General features: G+C 42.2%; 1 protein-coding gene across 2 annotated transcripts; it reads right to left on the bottom strand.

The window, feature by feature from the left end:
- Nucleotides 1-558: 558 nt before the first annotated feature.
- On the bottom strand, nt 559-9,031 carry LOC147529170 (uncharacterized). Of its 2 annotated transcripts, none has more exons than XM_086608259.1 (6): nt 8,904-9,031; nt 7,559-7,648; nt 5,544-5,614; nt 4,608-4,771; nt 2,587-2,697; nt 559-654 (listed from the first exon to the last, which is right to left on the bottom strand). In XM_086608259.1, the coding sequence occupies exons 1-6, from the start codon at nt 9,029-9,031 to the stop codon at nt 559-561; spliced, it is 660 nt and encodes a 219-aa protein (XP_086464385.1). The 2 variants fall into 2 exon arrangements, with proteins under 2 accessions (XP_086464385.1, XP_086464386.1); XM_086608260.1 differs by having other exon boundaries at nt 8,907-9,031.
- Between the last annotated feature and the right edge of the window lie 12,439 nt (nt 9,032-21,470).

Raw genomic sequence — 21,470 nt, 5'->3', positions numbered from 1 at the left:
CAACATCTATGGCTTCTTAACATCTCTCCAGGTGCAAAGAAGTAGATTTAACTCTTCCTTTGCATGCACCATTTGAAAGCAGCATAATGCCTGCTTTTGTGAAAAGAGCAGTCAAAGTCTTGCAGGATGTACTTAGTACAGCTCTCCCCAGAAACATTTCAGTTGCGGTTGGCCTTTATTTAGCTCTGCTGCCTAGGTGATGATTAATTCTGAAAGTACAGTTCTTAACTGTCCAGTTTCTTCCTCTGCCCCTCGTAAAAGGGCAAGATATTTGATGTGCAAAACCTTTGGTACTCCTAGCTGAAACCTGGCTATATTTAAACCTTTCCTCCCAAATTTGGAAGGAAATTAATCCCTGTCTCGAGTCATGGTAAACTGAACATACAGTGTGTTCGCTTCTAATGAAATGGATTGTTCAGCATAAAAACATGCTTAGGAATGTTTTATTTTCTCGTAGGAAAAAATATACATGAGTTTCACCCTGGTGTCCGTGTGCTCAAGTTTAAAAAGGAAATACATTGTCTGGATGTACATCACATGTACAAACACTTCAGTACTTCAGTCATGAGGATAGATTTTTTTCAACCATGGCTGCATAATGTATTTTGATCCATCATATCCACTGAAATAGGCTTTCATATCAGGGTGATGTACCTGAGAAAACAGTATTTCAAGTTGAATAAGCACCAGCATTAGCAAGAAATACAAATTGATACTTAAAAGAATCATTACAGTTAACTTTTTGCAAACTCCTAATTAGTTTTTAAATATATAATGTACATAGAGAAACTTTCAGTGGGATTTTCCATGTCATCAGAGCAGTGGCTTTCTCAAACTGTCACACTACTCTACAAATGTTGAACATATCTTATGAGATATTATGTGCTAGGTCTACACCGGCATTGATGTTTGTTTTAAAATCAGCACTTTCTTACTGAAGTAGGTGCCACTCATTTGTTGCCGTTAGAGCTGTTTGGTTTCTTTTTCAGCTGGGTCAGTTATCTAATCCAATTAGGCAGCAGGAACAGTAAAAGAAGCAGGCAGGGAAATGGTGAAGACGCACAAAGTTGATGGCCTCAGGTACCCCAACGTCCAACTTGAAGATGCAAATCCACAGAGGGCAATCCAAGTTACATGCCTTGTCATGATGCAGAAAGCCTGCAGTTAGCATGTTGGAGCTGTCAACTAGGAAAGGGTTAGGACAAGTCTAAGCATTTTCTCATCAGTCTCTACTTTTCAGGATATTACTCTGCCTGTTAGGCTGTAGGAAAGGCTGAGTGAGGGCAATCCACAGACCTTCTTTGGGATCTCAACTAGACAACTTTCAGATATCTGATTTTGTGAGCTTGTTACCATCAGTTTCCCAAATAATCTGTGGGGAGAATTAGCCTGTCATGCAGGTGAATCTGACACTTCAAATGCTAGTTTACGCAAGGTAAATGTTTAAGGTGAGGTTAACTGTTTCTCCCCGTGGACCATTATAAAGGTAACTGAATGTAGCCAGCTGATGAACATAATGATGCGTTTTTAGACATGTAAGCTAGAGTGGTCAGAACCCAATTTTAAATACTTATGGCACTTATCTGGGATAGCATAGTTCCCGCTCCTAAGTTCAGGCATGTTAGCACGTTTTATATTACAGTCAGTGGCTAAAACAGAAACAAGGACTGGAACTATGGCCTCTCCCAAATAAAAGAGGTCACGGTGTCACACTGTTTGGCCCCACTGATTGAGGGGGGTCCTTTACATGCAGTGGCAGGGTTTGGTTTCAAAAGAGAGCACAGAGAGTCTGCAGGCCAGCCTAACTTAATTACACAATTCCTTTGGGTGGTTCTTCTGAAAGGTGAAAGATGCCCATTTGAATCTCCTCTGTTTGACTAGACCAAGCATCTCCTGTTAGATGAATGGTTCAGCTACTTGCTGGTGTTTTCAACAGAGATACTGCCACTATCCACAATTTAAGGCATTCACAATAGCACTGGATCCCTTGCAAAAAGCTGTTTGTATGTGGCATGCACGCCTGAAGGCTGTTCTCTGGATCAGTCTCTGATGAGTTTAAGAATCAGGTGCACCTTGCATAAGCTAGAAATCAGAAGCTACCAAGGCCGTGATACACAAACCAGAATTTTTTGCTTCCAGAGAGTTTTGCAGTTAAGGGAGACATAATTCAGTCTGAGCAGCAGCTGAGCAGAAGCTGTATGAAATGCAGGCTTTTCAGAGTGGGACTGAGAAAACAATATACTTGGCCAGATCCAGTAGAAAGAGATCAAATGACTTGTCCAACTTTGATAGGTCAGTGAGATCCTAAAACGAAAGTCCACTGTCTGCAACAGCCTGTACATAACAGAAGTCAAGTTGCTACAGCACTTAAAAACTAGGCAGTTGGATACTTTGAAGTAGGCAGGACCTGGGTGTGGTCACTTTCACCTTCCAAAAACACAGAAGCACAGCAGTAATTTGTTTACTTTCTTTCTCTGTTAGTTTTCACTAACTTTGCAAAATAGATAGTATCTATTAAGCCCAAGGTCGGCCGACTTTTAAATGTACAGGATAACAAGTTGCAACTGAGTAAAAAATAAATACTACCTCTAATCCCATAATAATTGTTATATCTTCCTCAGCAATGTAAGCTGTAGATTTCTCCAATCCGTTTGCTTTGTTAATTAGAATTCGATAGTGAGGAGTATCTTTTAGATCCTGTAAAAATAGAAGGAAAATAAACAGCCTCAAAAGGAGATGATGACTAAAGATTACATTATATAACCAGTTAACTCTCACTAGGCTCGCAGAACTCAAACCCACTCAATATGTACGTACATACAGCACGTTCATTTTTATGATCTTACCAATGTCGATGTGGAAAATCAAATATAAAGCAATCAAAACTGTAACGCGTGAAGTTCTTGGCGTGTCTGAAATATTTTTTGAGAGTCAAGATTTTAATCAACCTTTTCTCCCATAGATCTTGCAAGAAACATCACTTAGAATATCCCTGCTTTTTGTATATAGGTCCCGTAACAATTTGTTAGCAACCCTTCTTCCTTCATAAGCGGCAACAGAGAGCACCAGAGAGAAAGATGCAAATTCAGAACATCATTCCAGCGCTGACAATCTCGGTCCCGATTCTGGACAGAGCTAAAGCAACTCCTACGTCTATATAAAACCTTACAGCCAGGAAAGGAAAAGTGTGGCTTACTGTTATTTTTAGAGTGCCTATGAAAACGAATCATGGGCCAGGGTCATACCATGCTCCCTACTATCCATAAACATTCCTGGCCAAAGTAACCCGCGATCTAAACACAAAAAAGTGAGGGACGAATACAGAGCGATAACTGGAGTTTGTGAAGCAGTCGGTATCGATCAATGTGACAGGCAGTGGCCTCTGCTCCACACAGTAGTAAAGAACCGAAAGTCAAAGAAAGGCAAGGAAAGGTTGGGCTGAAAGCCTGGCTAATGTTTAGAGGGGACTTGCAAGGACCAGGCTTGGTAGTTGCCTCGTAAAGGTCGGGAGGCATTTCGCATAGCTGATGCGTGTAACGTGGAAAGGCAAAGACAAGTTAAAAACCCCCAAAAGACACACACTTACACCACACGTCATTACTGCTGAACGTAAAACAATACAGATGAACACAAGGTCACTGGGAGAACAGAACGATGTACGGTACATAAAAAGAATCAGAATGCCTGATGGGAAATTCCTGGGTGTTCAGCTGGTGACAACAGTACTGAGAGGAGAAAAGGAGAAGAGAAAAGAAAGCAAGGATGCAGGTGTTTAGAAGCCAAAGGTGATGGCAGGTGGACAAAATTACAGCAGGGAAGGAACAAAAAGCACAAAACAGGACAGAATGTCTGCTCCCAGCTGAACGTGAATTCTCTGCTACAGGCGGTTTCTCATTTTTTCTTATTTTCAGTTCTCTTTGACTTCATGATTAGTTCCTTCCCACTGCTTAAGTGGCATGTCAGTGGCCAACCCACAGAGCATGCAGCACTGCCTTGTCAGACCAGCACCGTCAACAAAGATTTAGCATCAGATTTTCAAATACAACAAGGACTCAGGCTAGAGAACTTCAAAAGCTTCAAGGATTCTAACAAAAATACGTTGTTAAATAGATTTACATTCCAAGTGTCCAGGTCCCCAAAAACACCGCTTTCTAACTGAAATTGATTAAACACAAAGGATTACTTGCATTTCTTAGGTGCAATGAAGATGTGACCAATTATACCTACACTGGAAGATCGTATGAAAGATTTAACAGCCTCTCAACTTGGGTAACGCACCACGAGAAACCCATTCAGACATTACAGGTTGACACTGCTGCTTTAAATGCAACGCTGTGTGTTAAAAGTGAGTAATTTTAACTGGAGACATGTCCAGTACAACCCTGGCCAGCAAAGCGTAACCAATCAGTGGTGCAAAAGCAAAGCTCTACTGGGACAACAGCGCAGAAGACACAGAGGTGTCGCTCAGCTGCATGGGTGGTATGGGACTCTCTGTTTTCCATTAGTTTAGCAGGAAGCCTGTCAGCAACAGTGTTTCTGAGGAGTTTTTTTTAACCTGTGTTATTCTGCGTATGTATTAATAAAGCAAGAGTTTGTTACATTCAAACCTGTTTTGCTGGAGGATATTTGTGTTGTAGCCATTCTTCCGGAGCGTTAGCTTTTACATCCCAACCAACGATGACTCCTGAATAGCCAAGTCTTTTGTGAACTATTACCTGTCCCACACTGAACCTGATATATTCAGGCTTTGGACTGCGAACATGAGTTGATTCTAAGTAAACATAGAGAGACACTGAGCAAGGATAAGTGTTTGACCAAGTATATTAAACGTTTAAGCAGATGTTCTTATGACTTCTACCAGAAGAGAACTGACAATTAGATTAATAGGTGAAGGAAACAAGGGAACAGGTACTTTGTTTTTTCTCACAGAATATTACTATGATATTTGACCAAGCAGCATCCCCTAAGGAAGGCATTTTTCTATTTGTATGCCTTTCGTATTACATAGGGGCCTTAGAGTTTTGGAAAGCATAAACACGTGTATATTAACAATTACTTAAGCCTTATATACAATATTTTACAGTGCTTACACATGCTAACTGATCTCGCCATTAGTATTTTTTTTCCAGTTTAGGTCACAGAATTCTTCTACTCAGTCTGACTGCAGGGAATTTTTTTCCAGGAGCAGACTGATCAATTGTTTCTTTTCCCTTTTATGAAGTTGATCTAAATCAGCTCATTTGAATCAAGTGGAAGCTATACCACTGTTTCATATGTCAGTACAAAAGAGGCACGCACAGATCTATTCAATAAAATAGATACGTACATATAGTATATCATACTGATACTGTTACACAACACAGGGTGAAAAGGCCTCGGATTTTACATTTCTGTTTTGCTTACTGAACAATATCAATAAAGTTTAGAGGAAAAAAAAAAGAAAGACTACGATTTACAAAGCAAGTACAGAAATCTTCTATAGAGGACCTTATAGACGATGGTATCACAAGCAAAATCCAAAAGGATCGCAAAGATTCCAATACCTGCAAAATATGTACGGGCATCTGCTTCACTGGCGTCAATTTTAGTTTTCTTTTCTCCATAGTACCAATTCCTAAAATGTAAAATTGATAACCCAGCATTCAGACAAGTTCTTTAGAATCTGAGTTTTAGAATAATTTGCCTTCTGATTACTATTATAGTATTTGTCTGAATAGAGGGATACTGCAAAGGCTTTGGTATGAAAGTCTTCACAACTTGAAGCCCAGGTGAGAATTTTACACTATAACTTCCTTTGTCTAATTTTACACTAAAAATTTCTTTGTCTTATTTAAAGAATAAACAAGACAAAGGAATTTGTTCCAACAGGAAAAAAAAGAGTATGAATCTAACTTCTTTGGATATGTACATCTACAGTTACATTATAATTTTTGTATCAGAGGAAACCAATTTATTTTATGTAGGTGAGCAAATATTATTCTGAACTCTAACAGAGTGTTTCTCCTGTATCTTACATCAAAGTAAAATCTTTAAAGATGGTGGTGTCTGGCAATGAGTCTCCCAGCTTAAGGCTACAGGAAGCATAGCTTTTCCTTCTGCACTAGGCTGAATTTCATTGAACTTAAAGGGTGGGGGCTAGAGGAGGGACATCTTTAGAAAGGGCAAATGGCTTATGTTTTTCATTGCAATTGTGAAGAAGAGAAAGCACGAAGAAACAATGAGCAAACTGAACATTTAGTGAGGGGGAGCTTTCAGATGTTGCTTCTGGTGGCAATGTAACAGGAGCAGTCTATGAACAAATGTATTTGGGTTAACATTCTCCATCCATACCAGTCAGCAACCTGTTGGTGCCAAAGAACTATAAGTTGTCCTAGTCTCCTTCCTCTTTTGTGGTGTTCACCACCTTCCCTCTTTCAGTCTTACTCCCTTCACCCTGCCTGGAAGAAAGTGAGAGCAGGTTCCACAACTGTGCAAACAATGCTTTTTTAAAAAAGTCTTGGTTTATCTCATATCTATAGGAAGACTTAAGGCTGACAAATACCTTTTAACAGAAACAGGAACAGGCAAATATCCTGTCTTGTCAGATGGCATTGTTGAAAACAGCAGCTAATATAGTAGGATTGGAAGGACTCAAACGTCACCATAATTTTAGGATAACCAATTCTTTAGATTCTAAGATATTCAGAAGACACAAGCAGCTCCAACTATATTCAAATAATCAAAGGATCATTTGGTCTTTGAAGGCTTTATCTTTAGGTATGCCTGGAGCTTTCCACAAATTTGCAAAGCAATTTATGGTGAGCCTAAGAAAAGCACAGTTTCTGTTTCTATTCATACACTATTCCCCTAGGTTTTCCTGGGGGCAAAACTAAGTCTGAATCTTCCACAGTTCAGAGGACTTGACAACCTTGATTATTGTACATGGATCAATATTAAAGGATCTTTGAAGGTCCAGACATGGTAAAACCTTTGGAGTATTTCTACTGTACATGAATTAAATCTCACAAACAAGCCCTTTAACCTCCTCAAACAGATCCAAGCAACAGTCGTCTTAAAATGGTGTATATACAAATTGATGTTACTTTTTCTAGACCAACTTACTGTCACAAGTCCAATAATCAAGCTTCCCCTTCTTCCTAAACCCACAGATTTCCCATCCACGTTTTCTAATTCAGTTTCAAGTTTTCTTGAACTACCGTATACAACATAAGATGTCCATCCCATGTTGTAGGATCTGATCCTACAAACATGTAGCTGCTTACAATCATTAATATGGTTAATCATCCCAATTTCACGATCAGATAAATTTAGAGGACAACATGTATAGAATTACTGCCATGATTTGTGTTTAGTTTGGCATGGAGTTCAAATTGCATGCTTGTGTATAATATAAGTACAAGGTTTTCTTAAAACTGGTGGAAAGTCCCAAATCAGTCTCAACAAGCAAATGAGACATTTCCTCTTTTTTACTTATTTCACCCCTACAGCATACCTTCCTGTTAAGAAGAGGCCATGTTTGAAATTTGTTCTTAAGTGTAGACAGTATGGAACATCTTACCTTGTCTTTGATATCCACAGCTTTAAACGATCTGCCCATGCGTCCAGACTCAAGTAAGATTTTGTAAAGCTGCTCCAAGAGGCAATTATCCTTTAGTAGTAAAAATGATTATCACATTGTTTTAAAAACCTTCTCTAGTGTTTTTATATTTTTTTCTAATATTTAAACTTTAAGGCTTCAGTTCTGTAGCAAACAGGAAGAAAAAGTCAGTGACAGGAACAAGTTCTCCTCAAGATTAACATCAAGACTGCAAATGAATATTCTTTCAATCATCACCTGTACCAGTAAACCGCATGTAAATTTTGGAAAATGCCATTTTCCATTACAAGGTTGTTTGCTCTCTGCACTCAGAATAGGAATTGTTAAATTGCATCAGATTCTGCAGTTTCAACTGTTACTTGAGAATAGTGAGCATGAGACATTTCAAAAATGGTGCACGTGATCGGAAAGACTGTTAAAAAACAGCCGAAAAGTTTTTGCATAAATCTAAATGGTTAGTAGTTGACAAATGTCATGAAACCTGAAATTATTTAAATCTGAGTCTTTACGCACAAAACCAGACTTAGTTCTTTTTTCATCAGGCCAATCTTTTGCTCTCATTACTTCATGTATTTGAATTCTACAGATGAGCCACACAACCAATGCCCTACACGGCCTGCACTGTTAAAATTAAGTCACAAAAGTCTCTCTTTGCATGGTTCATCTTCAAGATACCAACACCTGCCAGTGGTTACCGCTACCAAATATTTAGAGCTGACATAGTATTCTTCACTTTACATTTGGAGATAGATGCGTGCGACCTTGTCAATACATAACTTCTTAATTCATGGACAAAACGGCACCACTTACTTAACTCTATCATTATGACTGCCTCAAGTAATTCACTATGAATGAATTTTTGTTGGTTAAGACTCTGTAACGAGTCATACTATGCAAGATCTATTTTAACAGTAAATGTGAAAAGGTAATGGAAAGTTAGAAATAGTCTTACTAATCAAACACTTTACTTCCCCCTTTTTAAAGGGGCATAACCCATAGTAACATAGACTGGAATGTCCAAAAGCAGAATGAGATTAAGGCACAGTCGTTCACTCACGCAGATTATTCACAGATTTTCACGTGAAGAAAACCACGGTTGCTACTCAAATTTTGAAGGACATGTTTAAACAACTAAATACAGTCACATTAAGCCACAAAAATGTCTGAGGTATGATCTGAATGTTGTTTTCCTGTAGCAATGGCCAGTGTGTTCCACTCACACTCCAACTTTCCAGGACAAAGTGTCATTGGGGATGAGAAAGAGAACTCTCTTATAAATAAACACAGAGGGGAAGGAGAGACTTACAACCTTTCTGTTATTTGGATGCGCTGAGCAGAGTCCGTTCCATACCACTGGGATATGAAATATTGTGCAGGAAGAGCAGACAGCAGCACGCAAATCTGCAGAGCTGCAGCTGCATTGATGTGAGGCATTCCAACAGGAAATTTCTTCAAAGGCACTTCCCTGCTCTCTACCCTGAAATGAGGAAGAAAAAAAAATTACAAAAGAGAGAGAGAGAGAGAGAGAAAATACAGCTGTCAGCTTCGCTAGCTGCATAGTACTTAAAAGTTTCCTTCAGATTGTTTTGTGGGTTCACAAAATAATATACAACCTGTATACATGCATTTCAGTTACATCCAGAGCACACCTAAATTAGATCAAACTGCATTAAATTTGAGGGTACTTATAAAATCTAATAAAAGACCAAAGTAGACAGCTTCACAAGGAAAACGAAAACCTAGTTAAGAGTTATACAAACATCTCTTTCATCTGGAAATAGAAATAAAAATGAACTGGGAAGGTTGTTCAACTTGCAATAAAAAGCTGCTCTCCATGAACAAAATGAATTGCAGTGCTTTATCATCTAATTAAGTGTATTAAACATGTCTGACATATCAGATTGATGGCCTTAGGAAAAAAATCTATTTAGATGCAGTGGTTATTGCGCCTATGACAGAACTATGACATTCTTCTTTCAGATCAAACGCATGCACAGCATTATACCATGATCAACATGTGCCACAGTCCCACCATTAGACTAGAAAAGCATTTGACATCACCATTCATTCCACAGGCACCTGCCACACCTTACCAATGCGTTAAGACATTCCTGACTCTTCAAATCAAGATGTTCACCTTCAGATGAGGCGCACATTTACTGCCTTTTTACATCTGTGAGGATTTTTCGAACCAGAACTAGAACTTGCTGAAATTCGAGATTTGTCTTTTTTACAGAGGCATTCTCAGAGTGCACAGGTTTACTGCACCCTTCAAAGAGTCAATTACACTCTCCGTTCCGTCTCATTTGTCTCCAGTAGTGGCTGTTACAGCTACTGCTCTGTAGTAGGCTACTCAGCTTGCAAGCACAAGCAAATTGTTTCAGCTGTTTCCAAGTTGCTTCTAGTCCCTGCTACCCTAATTTATGTCATTTACACAGTAACTTGGGCTACTGTAATCTATCCAGCACACGTGTACATGGGAAGCTAGGTTTATGAAAACCACCTAGCAAAGGTAGCCAAGATCACAAAATACTGCTGAAGGAGACACGAAGAATATTGTAAGGAACATGGAAACATCTGCGCGTGTGATGAACAGTTACCAGAAACCGCGGTTTTCACTTCTGCGTTACCTGCTTTAGAGCTGGCAGCAAAGAAAAAACATCTCCTAATTTTAGACGTTATCAGTAGCGGTACATCGAGAGTATGTGTCTGCTCATTTATAGGGTGGAGAGAAGAAGAGTCCCGTATGGGCTCAACAACACAACCATCAGCACCCTGCCAGGCAAGAGAGCCGGACAGGACCTCCCGGGGAACACCACCGCTGTGCCCCCAGGGTTTACCCAACACGACCATACAGCTTCTGCCCCTGGAGGTCTTTCTCCTGTTTCTAAAAGCACCTTTTGGGGCAGTTGGATCCACCAGACAGAAAGGATGCGGTAGCAGACGGAGGGATATCCCGCACCAAAGCCGGAACCCCACAGAATGGAAATATCCTTGCGCGTATTCCGGAGTACCTGAAAGCCTCTCAGACCCGAGCTGTGCCTTTACCCCAGCTGACAGCCGCCTGCGCGGACCCGGCGCGGAGCCGAGCGCACGGCCGCGCCGCAGCACCCCGGTGCCGGCAGCGCCCACCGCAGCCGGGGGAAGCCACCGACCCCCGGCCGGTATTTCCGCCGCAAGCCCGGGGGCCAAGGGCACGAACGCGGGCTGCCCGCTCCGACAGACAGCCCCGCAGCCCTCCTCCTGCGGACCACCGGCCCTCAGCCCCCGCCCCGCCGGCTGAGCCTCCGCCTCAGGCCCGGCGCTGCACGGCGGCGGGTGGCCGCACCGACCCGCCACCCCCCCCTTCCCTCCCGGCCCCCCGCAGGGCGCTTCACCGCACCGCGCCGCGCCGGCAGCCCCTCACCCGACGGCGGCCGCAGCGCAGCGCACCCCGCAGCTCCGGGCGGCAGGTACCGGGATCGCCCCGCTCCGCCCCGCAGCTCCGGGCGGCAGGTACTGGGATCGCCCCGCACCCCCGCAGCTCCGGGCGGCAGGTGCCGGGATCGCCCCGCTCCGCCCCGCAGCTCCGGGCGGCAAGTGCCGGGATCGCCCCGCTCCGCTCCGCTCGCCGGCGAGGGGCGGATCTCCCAGGTGGAGCTGGGGCAGGACGGGGCCGCTCTCGGCTTCGCGCCCTTCCCAGTATAAACGGTTTAGTTCTTAAGATGAAGCCAGAGGGGTGATGGCCCGGGTCAGGTTTTGAGGCCGGGGGGGGTTATCCTCCTTCTCCCAGACTGGTGGTCGTCTTCCCTTTTTATGGAAAGGCTCCCGGGGTGAATCGGATCGGGATTTCTCATTCTCAAAACCCAACAAAATGAACACCTTGGTGGACTTCATTTTTATGGAAATTAGAAAGAAAGAAAGAAAGAAAGAAAGAAAGAAAGAAAGAAAGAAAGAAAGAAAGAAAGAAAGAAAGAAAGAAAGAAAGAAAGAAAGAAAGAAAGAAAGAAAGAAAGAAAGAAAGAAAGAAAGAAAGAAAGAAAGAAAGAAAGAAAGAGAAAGAAAGAAAGAAAGAAAGGATTTATTTATTTTTGCAGGTTAATTTTAAGTAAATATATTTACAACTCCCATAGTTAAGTTGTTTTTTTCCATGAAGGTGGAGAAGTGCCTTTAACCTGCTATGAACAGAAGTCAGGAGGAAGTTCTCTAGTGTGAAGCGTATGCAAAAGGCATCGTGTTTTAACATAAACTTTTAACTCAGCCTCGCGGTGTGCCTCTAACCACACTGTTGGCATTTCACGGAGCGCTTGGTGGTGGTCCCTGGGCCTGGTTTTGTCACACAGGGACGAAGGCGCAGCTGAAACAAGTGTCTCTCACATGGTTCCAATAGTACGTGTCGGGCGCCAAGCGGAGCCTGGCTCTGGGCTTGTGCCTGCTGAGCCGCAGCACCGGGGGCTGAAGCCTGTGAAGGCATCTCCTCTTTGTCAGGGATTCCTTTGGTGTAAATTCAACAGCCATCAAATTTGTTGATGCCGCCCAAATCAGAGTGGGAGCAAACAGAAGAGGATAGACTCAAACTGTAAATGACTCAGAGAGGTGAGAGCAAAGGGAACATTACAGATAACAGGGGAAATTCAGCAGAAGCAAATGTTGAGTCTTACCGAGGGACAGGAAATGTTCTAGCCGTCGCTTCTCACCTACTGAGCACATCTCTGTAAAGGGTGGTACCATGAAAAAAAGGGAAAATGTTATTGAGCCGCACCTAGTTCAATAACGTAGCTTATTTTTCATTGTTTCTTCAGTAACATATCATAGATTCATAGATTTCTAGGTTGGAAAAGTCCAACCATCCCTAATCCCCATTAAACCATATCCCTAAGTAGATCATCCACCCTATTCTTAAACACATCCAGGGATGGGGACTCAACCACCTCCCTGGGCAGCCTATTCCAGTAGCTGACAACCCTTTCAGAGAAGAAATACTTCCTAACATCCAACCTGAATCTCCCCTGACTAAGCTTATAACCATTTCCTCTTGTTCTATCACCCAACACTAATGTAAAGAGCCCTTCCCCCACCTCCCCACCATCCCTTCTCAAGTATTTGTAGGCTGTAATCAGGTCTCCCCTCAGCCTCCTCTTCTCCAGGCTAAACTGCCCCAACTCCCTCAGCCGCTCCCCATAAGTTTTATTTTCCAGCCCCTTGACCAGTTTAGTCGCCCTTCTTTGGACTCGCTCCAGGAGCTCAATATCTCTCTTAAAGCGAGGGGCCCAAAACTGGACACAATATTCCAGGTATCGATAGTTGCACTTTTCAAACTAAAAACTTCCGAAAGAACTTTTTCCTGTGAGCACAGGCTAAAAGCACAAACGGCCTCAGAAATAATTTGAAAAATGTAGCAACTACAGTGAATGATAATACAGACTGAAATACCTCCTGCTTTCTGTTGTAGATAAAATCAACAATGTATAGTACAAGCAGTGGCTCAATACATGACATTATTAGACACCTAACAAGTCATTATATCTCTTCTTCATTAATAGAGGCTGAAGTGACAGAACAAGGGATAATGATTTTAGACTAAAAGAGGGTAGATTCAGACTAGAAATAAGGAAGAAATTTTTTACAATGAGGCTGTTGAAACACTGCAAACAGGTCACCCAGAGAGGGGGTAAATGCCCCATCCCTGGAAACATTCAAGGTCAGGTTGGATGGGGCTCTGAGCAGCCTGATCTAGTTGAAGATGTCTCTGCCCACAGCAGGGGTTGGACTATGGATAATCTTTATAGGTTCCTTCCAACTCAAACCATTCTATGATACTATAGATGAGGAAAATTGTGTAGCATCTCTTACTCTGTGTTGGACAGAGCAGAGGAATGGTGTCAGCTTTTAAGTAGAGCACATGGCTGGCTGGAACAGTTTGACTTGTTACTTGGGCTGAACTGAGTTGTCTTGGGCAGTGGTTTTGAGCCTGGGGCCCATGAAAGATAATTAAGAAAAGCAAGCATAACATCAGGAGGCTTACATGCAGCACCCTGGGGCACACGGTCAAACAAGGATAATCCATTTTTCTAGTGCATAAAGTACTTTGAATTCCTGTGCCTTGGCTAGGCAGGAAGCTAAGGAAAAAAAAAAGCATCAGGATTTGGCACTGCTGCTTTCCCCTCTCCACTGCTTGTGTTGCCACTTGTTTTTCTTCCTTTCTCCTGCTGTCTCAAGGTCTCCCCAGAGACTCCCCTTGCTTAGGGGACTGCCTGTGTTTGTCACTTGTAAGGTTGTACGAGATGGTGAGAGGTTAGCAAAAATTAACAATAGTGATTTCAAAATAGCATTGGTGGAAAATACATCACATGGGAACTGAGTAGGCAGTCTTAGGGTTTTGTTTGTTGACGGGTTTAAACCTGTGCAAGATGGCAAGTATGCCAAATTAAAAACTCACACAAGTACTGACCTGGACTAGAAATACAAATTTAACCTAAGAAAAAGATGTTTTTAAAACATAACCAATCAATTTGTTACTCTATAGATAAAATATAGTGGAAATCGCTTCAGTTGGATAATTCAACCATTATTCTTCAACCCAATCAAAATTTCATTATAGGGGTAACATAACAGGTTAAGTTTTCTGAAGGTATTTAGGAACAGCTTATTACAAAGGTGTCACAGATCAGGGCCACATAAACACAAGAGAAGGTGCCTGTTTATCTCCTGCGTTACCGTTGCAGTAACAGAAGAACGAGTCCAGGAAATACTAAATAGGAAAAGTTTAAAGAATTTATTTCTTCTAGGAGCCCCACTTTCCTTCCAGCCCAGTCAGCATCAAAAGGCAAAACAACTTTGAATAATGGGAAGAAAGAAACAGGGACAGAAATGCACACTTGGTGTCTGGAAAGCCTTTCTCCAAGTGGATGCTTGGTGCTCAGACTGCAGTGAATAATGTTTCTAGCGTTTAAACGGGCTAGCGGGATTTGAAGGTAACAACTCTTTGAGAAAGAAATGGTAAGAGCTTGAGGTGATACTTTTGCCATTACTTGAATAGAAACAATTTTCTCCAAAACAGCATATTCCTACCTGGTGGTAGAAAGGTTATCTGTGCAGTGGGAAAGTCTCTCCATACATTCTTGACATGAAAAAAAGTTATCAGTGAGCTGGTGAGGAAGTTCCTCAAAAAGGAATGTTTATGATCCTTTTGCACGTCTCTCTGGCTCGTGTTAGAGTTCTCTGTAGCCAGCTTCTGGGCAACAAGGGTCCGTCCAGCTCGGAAGGAGCAAGGCTTTCACTATATTACATAGTGCTAATATATATTCTAGAGATATGCTTATTATATTGTACATGCTTATGTACATTTTCCCTTTAAGGAACAGGCATATTACCTCCTGTAATGGGCTGAATTATGTTTTATTGGCTTCTGGTGAAAGAACAGCTATGACTTGACAGCATCGTGACGTGTCAGGTGGTTGGAAAGAAACGTAAATCCACATGCCTTTTTGTGAAAGATACGTAAAGTGGTGAAGAGGTGCTGAACTAGGTTTTTTCTCTCTCAGCAGCAGTCTTTATCTGTTCTTGGCCATGGTCTGATTTCAAGTTAAGATTGCTAAAGTCAACCTTTTTATTGTCCTGGACAATATCTATCTTTTCAAAAATTAGAAAACATTTTCTTCCTTTTATTATTTTACCAGCATGGGAACAAAACATGTCCTGTACTGTCATAAAGATCGGATGCTGTTTTGCTGAGTTCTTGTATGCAGAAAGACTGAGGAAAACAAAATGAGAATAATTTGCTATAATAGAAGTCAATCAAGTAAAAAAAAAAAACCAAACTTGTGTCTCAGTGACAGCAAATCCAGCCTTATCATTTGAGAGGCACCAGAAGCCAAGCCAGTATTGCATTTACCATCCCTCCAGTCTCGCTTCTCTGCCGACTGCAGTTCACAGTTGTAATTGCCGGCCAAGTTCTACAGATTTAAGGATGATACCAATTGAGCAGCAAACCAATTTCCATTAATACAGAGCTAAAGCTTTTCTGATGGAAGATCAAGTTCCAAAAGCAGGAAGAGATATTTAAAGTACATATTCCACACAGGCTTAAGCCCCAGTAGAACAACAGTTGTCTGACAATGCTCCAGCTGCAGCACATAGGGAAGCTAAGTGGGAGCGGATGGACAGAGCTGCGGTTCCAACCGGAGATGAGCCATTAGGCTTGGCTGCTGTCTCACCTCGAGTGCCTCCTTTCAGCATTACTTCATGTAATTTGCACCCATAGCAAGATGCAAGCCAGGTGATAAAGGAGCAGAGGCTTAAGGGTCCTCTTTGCATTAGTAGAATGGAAATTACATGTGCCAGAATGTCTGAGTAATGTAATTGCTAGTGGGCCTGGCAAAAAAAAAAAACAAAAAACAAAAAACCAAACAAACCAAAACAAACAAGACCTCAGCTGCATCCCAAGGTGTTGGCAGTTTACTAGATTGTCATTACAGTAACACGAGGCACAAGCCTGATGCACTTGCTCTTCATCTTTTCTTCAGCCAGTGCCATCCCTACCTACTGGTCAAGGGGCTGGAAAATAAAACTTATGAGGAGCGGCTGAGGGAGTTGGGGCTGTTTAGCCTGGAGAAGAGGAGGCTGAGGGGAGACCTGATTACGGCCTATAAATACTTGAGAAAAGATGGTGGGGAGGTGGGGGAAGGGCTCTTTACATTAGTGATGGGTGATAGGACAAGAGGAAATGGGCATAAGCTTAGTCAGGAGAGATTCAGGTTGGATGTTAGAAAGTATTTCTTCTCTGAAAGGGTTGTCAGCCACTGGAATAGGCTGCCCAGGGAGGTGGTTGAGTCCCCATCCCTGGATGTGTTTAAGAATAGGGTGGATGATCTACTTAGGGATATGGTTTAATGGGGATTAGGGATGGTTGGACTCAATGATCTCTAAGGTCTTTTCCAACCTAGAAATCTATGAATCTGTCACTTTCCCCCCTTTTGCCCTGTAGCAGGTAGGGGCTGTCTGACATACTTGTCTACTGAGGCGACTTGCAACCGTTCTCAGATGCAATGCCGTAATTTAGTCACCATGTGGTCATCCATCAACTGCAAGATAAAAATATTCCTGCACCCTGTGTCTTCTGTTTCTTCCTCGCTTCTAGGGTTTGCATCTCAAAAATTATTAGCTCAGATTTAAAACTCGGATATAACCTTAAACCACAATGGTCTGGACTTCTGTGGCACCAGAGTGGATATGAGGAATTGTGACCACTTAGAAAAATGACCCTCAGCACCAGAGAGCTTTCAGACTGGAGCTGGATCTCTGTTAGCCTAAGATACGCAAAGCAAGGAACCTTTCTAGATGTCTTGTGGTCCACAGCAGTTTCCTATTTGCCCCACACAGCCCACCCCAAGGAGAGCAGGTTCTTTGGAGCCATCCTGGTAGTGTTTGCATCTCACCAGCCCAGACCTCTGTAAATAGAGGGACCTAATGACTCCCTTGGGCAAAACCTCAGGAGCCACATGAACACCTGATCCCACCTCAGGGAGGCTGAAAGTCTCAAAGTATGACTCAAGTAACTTATCCCCAAACATTAAGACACCTTCCAGAAATACCAAGTAAACCAAATTGCAAGATGCTTCTGTTACGAAGCAGGTTGCTCCCCATGTGCTTGAGCAGAGGTTTGTGGTGCAACAGCCAGACAGAAAACAACCCTGTGTTCTCTGTCACGACTCAGCGGTGAGAGAAAACACCAAGCTACTCCCTGTTCCCTAGGGAAATGTGAGGCCTTGGTACTGGTCTGACTAAAAGGATCTTCATGGTCCGATTGCACTGGGATTCTGCACTTTCTTACCAGGCAGCGGTTACCACAGCAGGACTGCTCCCCAACTTTCCCCCTGCAGCTGGGCGACCATGCAGCCAGGTGTGCAAAAGCCTCAGACAGAGCAAGCACAGACAAAGGGGCAGCCCAACTGCAACCCTGTGATTAGTGCAGTTGTTCGGAAGGGGAGACCTCTTCCCAAATCACTTCTGTTACAATCCAGAGAAGCCAGCACAAAATGCTTAAAGGAAGTTTTGAGCACCAAGTCTACCAGTCACTAACTGGTAACTCAGGCACCTCTGAGAGCTGCAGTGGTTAAATATCAAACGTGTCTCGTTTTCCCTGGGAATGTTTGTTCTTACAAATTCAAGGTGAAGAAGCCTGCACAGTCCAGTCCATATTAGATCTTTCCAAAGATAATGCTGGATGTTTTTCAAGCCCAGGGTTTTCACTATCACTATGTCCGTGAAGAACTTTACAGTTGCGTGCAGCTGAATTTCACGCAAGTTTAGCCAGATATATTTGCATATGACAGCACATAGCAGCACCGGACAGTTTGCAGTTACTGAAACGGACTCTTCTCTCCCCCAAAATAGAGGCACACACAACACACACACACACACCCCCCCCCCCCGCTACAAGGAGAGGAAGGCAGCAGCAGTCAAAGCTGCTTCTGGCTTGAGCAGACTCAAAGTGAGCTCTCGGTCTTCCGTGGAAGACCACAAAAGCGGGGCTGTAAAGGCCCTAAAAGTGAGGGCTGCTTCAGTCTCTGCCAAAGCAGGGCATGTCAGGGGCATAAGAAACAATTATAAAAACGCTTGAGCCCCATCCCCTGCTGACATTTTGGCTCCCAGAGTCCTGGACTTGGATGGGACCAGCTACAACACCGCTTTACTGGGATCTCTTTAAGTAGTAAAATTCCTTAAAGGACTTTTAGTTCTTAAAGGTTTTGATTTATTAGAATACTAGAGGAAAAACAAAACAAAATAAAACAGAAAAGTTTTCCTGATGTGTCAAGGGAACCTCAGCCCAAATGTTCAGAAAGCAGATGGTTTTTGGATGTTTCAGACACCTGAGGAGATAATGACACATGTCAAGAGCTACCCTCCATTTGGGGTGCTCTGAATTAGGAGAAGATCCCAAGTTTAGGAAACTGTTTCTTAAATAGTTGCATAGATTTTCTTGCATGCGTTAAATTCTCACTGTTTCAACCATTCTTTTTCTCCATGCAGAAGCAAGAACTTCCAGATGTATCAACCAACCAAATTTCTCTTCCTTGATAAGACAGGCATATTGTCGCAGAGCTGTGAAACAGCAGCAATTACCAAGCTGTAGAAAATTAGGAAAACTGTTTTCTGTCCTGTAAAAGTTCAAAACAGCCTCTTTCATGAAAACAGAGTTCTCCATAAACCTGATAGAATCAAATCACATGCCCAGAGGGAAACTGGAATTCTCAATGGGTCCGTGAAACCTGGGTAAGGGAACTGTTACTCAGCGAACTGCCTTTCTGCCATAGTCTTCCCTGACAGTAACAAGCCCCCAAGGAGGGGAGAGGAAGCTTAACAGGGAGTGAAGGGCACCAAGACCAGTATAAAAATAAGGTCTAAAGCACACAAGAAGTTTTATAAGAATGAAAGTTTTGTAAAAAGGCTAGAGACTATGCTACACAGACTGAAACATTTTCTTGGAACATTTCCAAAGCCAGAGGAAAATTACAACTTGATAAATTAGGAAGAATATGTAAGAAAAAAAAACAACCACCACCATCCGTAAGACGATTTCAGATTATCTACCTTTCTTAAGGCAAAGCTTATATGAATTTTCTAATTATTTTCCTAAATAATTTAACCTCTCATTTCCCTTACAGCTTGATGTATCAGAAAAGTTTAGTGTTAACATACATTTTACACCTCAAACCCTTTACAACCATTAAACAGACTAAAAGTTTCCAGTATTAGATTTTTAATCCTCTCAATGTACCTGCGCATTCAGATTAACCGAATCTGAATTAAAGACAGCACTAGTGCAGAGTGCACATACACCCAGCTCTTCATGTTGAGATCCTAGTTGGGTAAAAAATATGCAGTGTATTGAAATACACTGGCATGATTTTAAGTAATTTTGTTCTGTAAATGTCCTCAACATTAAAACCATGGTGAATGGGAAGTTTTTGACAGCTGTATTCCCTTTCTTTGCAGTTCCCAGAAGCTTACACCACCCTCCTCAATAATAAAGAGAATTTCAATTTTGAATTAGGGTGCTCGAATATGAAAAAAATAACCCCACTAAATTCCTCTAGTGTAGAATGTAAATAAAGTAATTCTTTCTAATGTTTTAGTCATACTCTAAATAGCTTCACATTTTAAGTTACAGTCTTTATTATTTTGAATATCCTTGTTCAAAGTCAAATTCAGAGACCTGAGACAAAGCACAAGTTAACAGATAAGACTTTCTGGCCCTTGAATACTAACACTTAGTTCCAACTCGGTATCTTCAGGAACACCTCTGCAGAAATTTGATGCTGAATGAATTGATTACCTGCCTCTGCTCTTGTTTCCTCTTTCTCTTTGTTTTTTTTTCACTGATGTGCCTACAAGCTAAAGTAAAACGAGGGGCAGATGGGACCAAGTTTAGGTAAAAGCTCCCCACTTCTGAGACAAGAAAAGGAGGCATGAAGGAAATTTGTATGGCTGTTACCAGATTAAAAACAGCATTCCTGAATTCTCTACCCTGTCCTCCCTTCAGCACACACACAGATTTCAAAGTACGACAGAGAATTCATAAATTCTCACCAGGCTCCTGAAAAAGAGTCAATTAATCCTGTTGTGAAGATACCTAACACAAGGTTTCTCTGAGCTAGAAAAAAGACCTGACATTTGGGGCTTTGAGTTTCTGTCCACATTAGTAAAACTCACAAAAATTGTATTTTGCATGCTAATTTTGTGTACAGTAACTCAATTACATACTATTTAAATTCCAGTCACCTTCTACATTGCTTGCTGGTCTTAGTTCTCTGGTACTTCACATGCGCTTCAAACAGAAACACTGATTAATTTTTAAAGCCATTATGCTTTGCTCTTTTGTCTCTGGTGAAAAAAATGACAACCACATGCCAGCAGGTCGAGGGAAGTGATTCTGCCCCTCTACTCAGCTCTCGTGAGACCCCACCTGGAATACTGTGTTCAGCTCTGGAGTCCCCAACATAAGGACATGGAGCTACTGAAGCAGGTCCAGAGGAGGGCCATGAAGATGATCCAAGGGCTGGAGCACCTCTGCTATGAAGACAGGCTGACAGAGTTGGGGCTGTTCAGCCTGGAGAAGAGAAGGCTCCACAGTGATCTTATAGCAGCTTTCCAGTACCTAAAGGGGGCCTACAGGAAAGCTGGGGAGGGACTTTTTACAAGGGCATGTAGTGATAGGACAAGGGACAGTGGATTCAAACTGAAAGAGGGGAGATTTTGATTAGATATAAGGAAGAAATTTTTCACTGAGGGTGGTGAGGCACTGGTACAGGTTGCCCAGAGAAGTTGTGGATGCCCCATCCCTGGAAGTGTTCAAGGCCAGGTTGGATGAGGCTTTGGGCAACCTGTTGTAGTGGAGGATTTCCCTGCCCATGGCAGGGGGGGTGGAACTAGATGATCTTTAAGGTCCCTTCCAACCCTAACCATTCTATGATTCTGATTTTGTGAACCTCACGTGGATTGCTAGAGCAGAAAAGAACACAGGCTTTGGTACAAGAACTTTTCAGTCGGAAAACAGAATGGTCAACTTCAATCATCATACATCGTTTCCTTCATTTAATGAGCATCATGATCTAACAGGAGTAAATGGTGTTAACAGGGTAATAAAGCATTAGTCCTGGCACAGTCAGCACCTGTCAGATACCCACATTGCACAGCATCCGTTCATCCTACGCAAAGTCTTGATTCCTACTCAAAGTAAGATAACCACAGAGGGTTTCAAAAGGACACCGGTCACACAAACGAGGAGCGAACAACAGTATTTTAAGGACTCTGTACAAAGTTACACAGAAAAAGATCTTTTCAAAACAAAGAAATCATGAACTGCTTAAGACTATTTTAGTAACAGAATTAA

This window comes from Tauraco erythrolophus, chromosome 2 (assembly GCF_009769465.1).
Source record: "Tauraco erythrolophus isolate bTauEry1 chromosome 2, bTauEry1.pri, whole genome shotgun sequence".
NCBI lineage: Eukaryota > Metazoa > Chordata > Aves > Musophagiformes > Musophagidae > Tauraco > Tauraco erythrolophus.
Note: the sequence above shows the minus strand (reverse complement) of the source record. Positions and strands in the feature narration are given on the sequence as shown.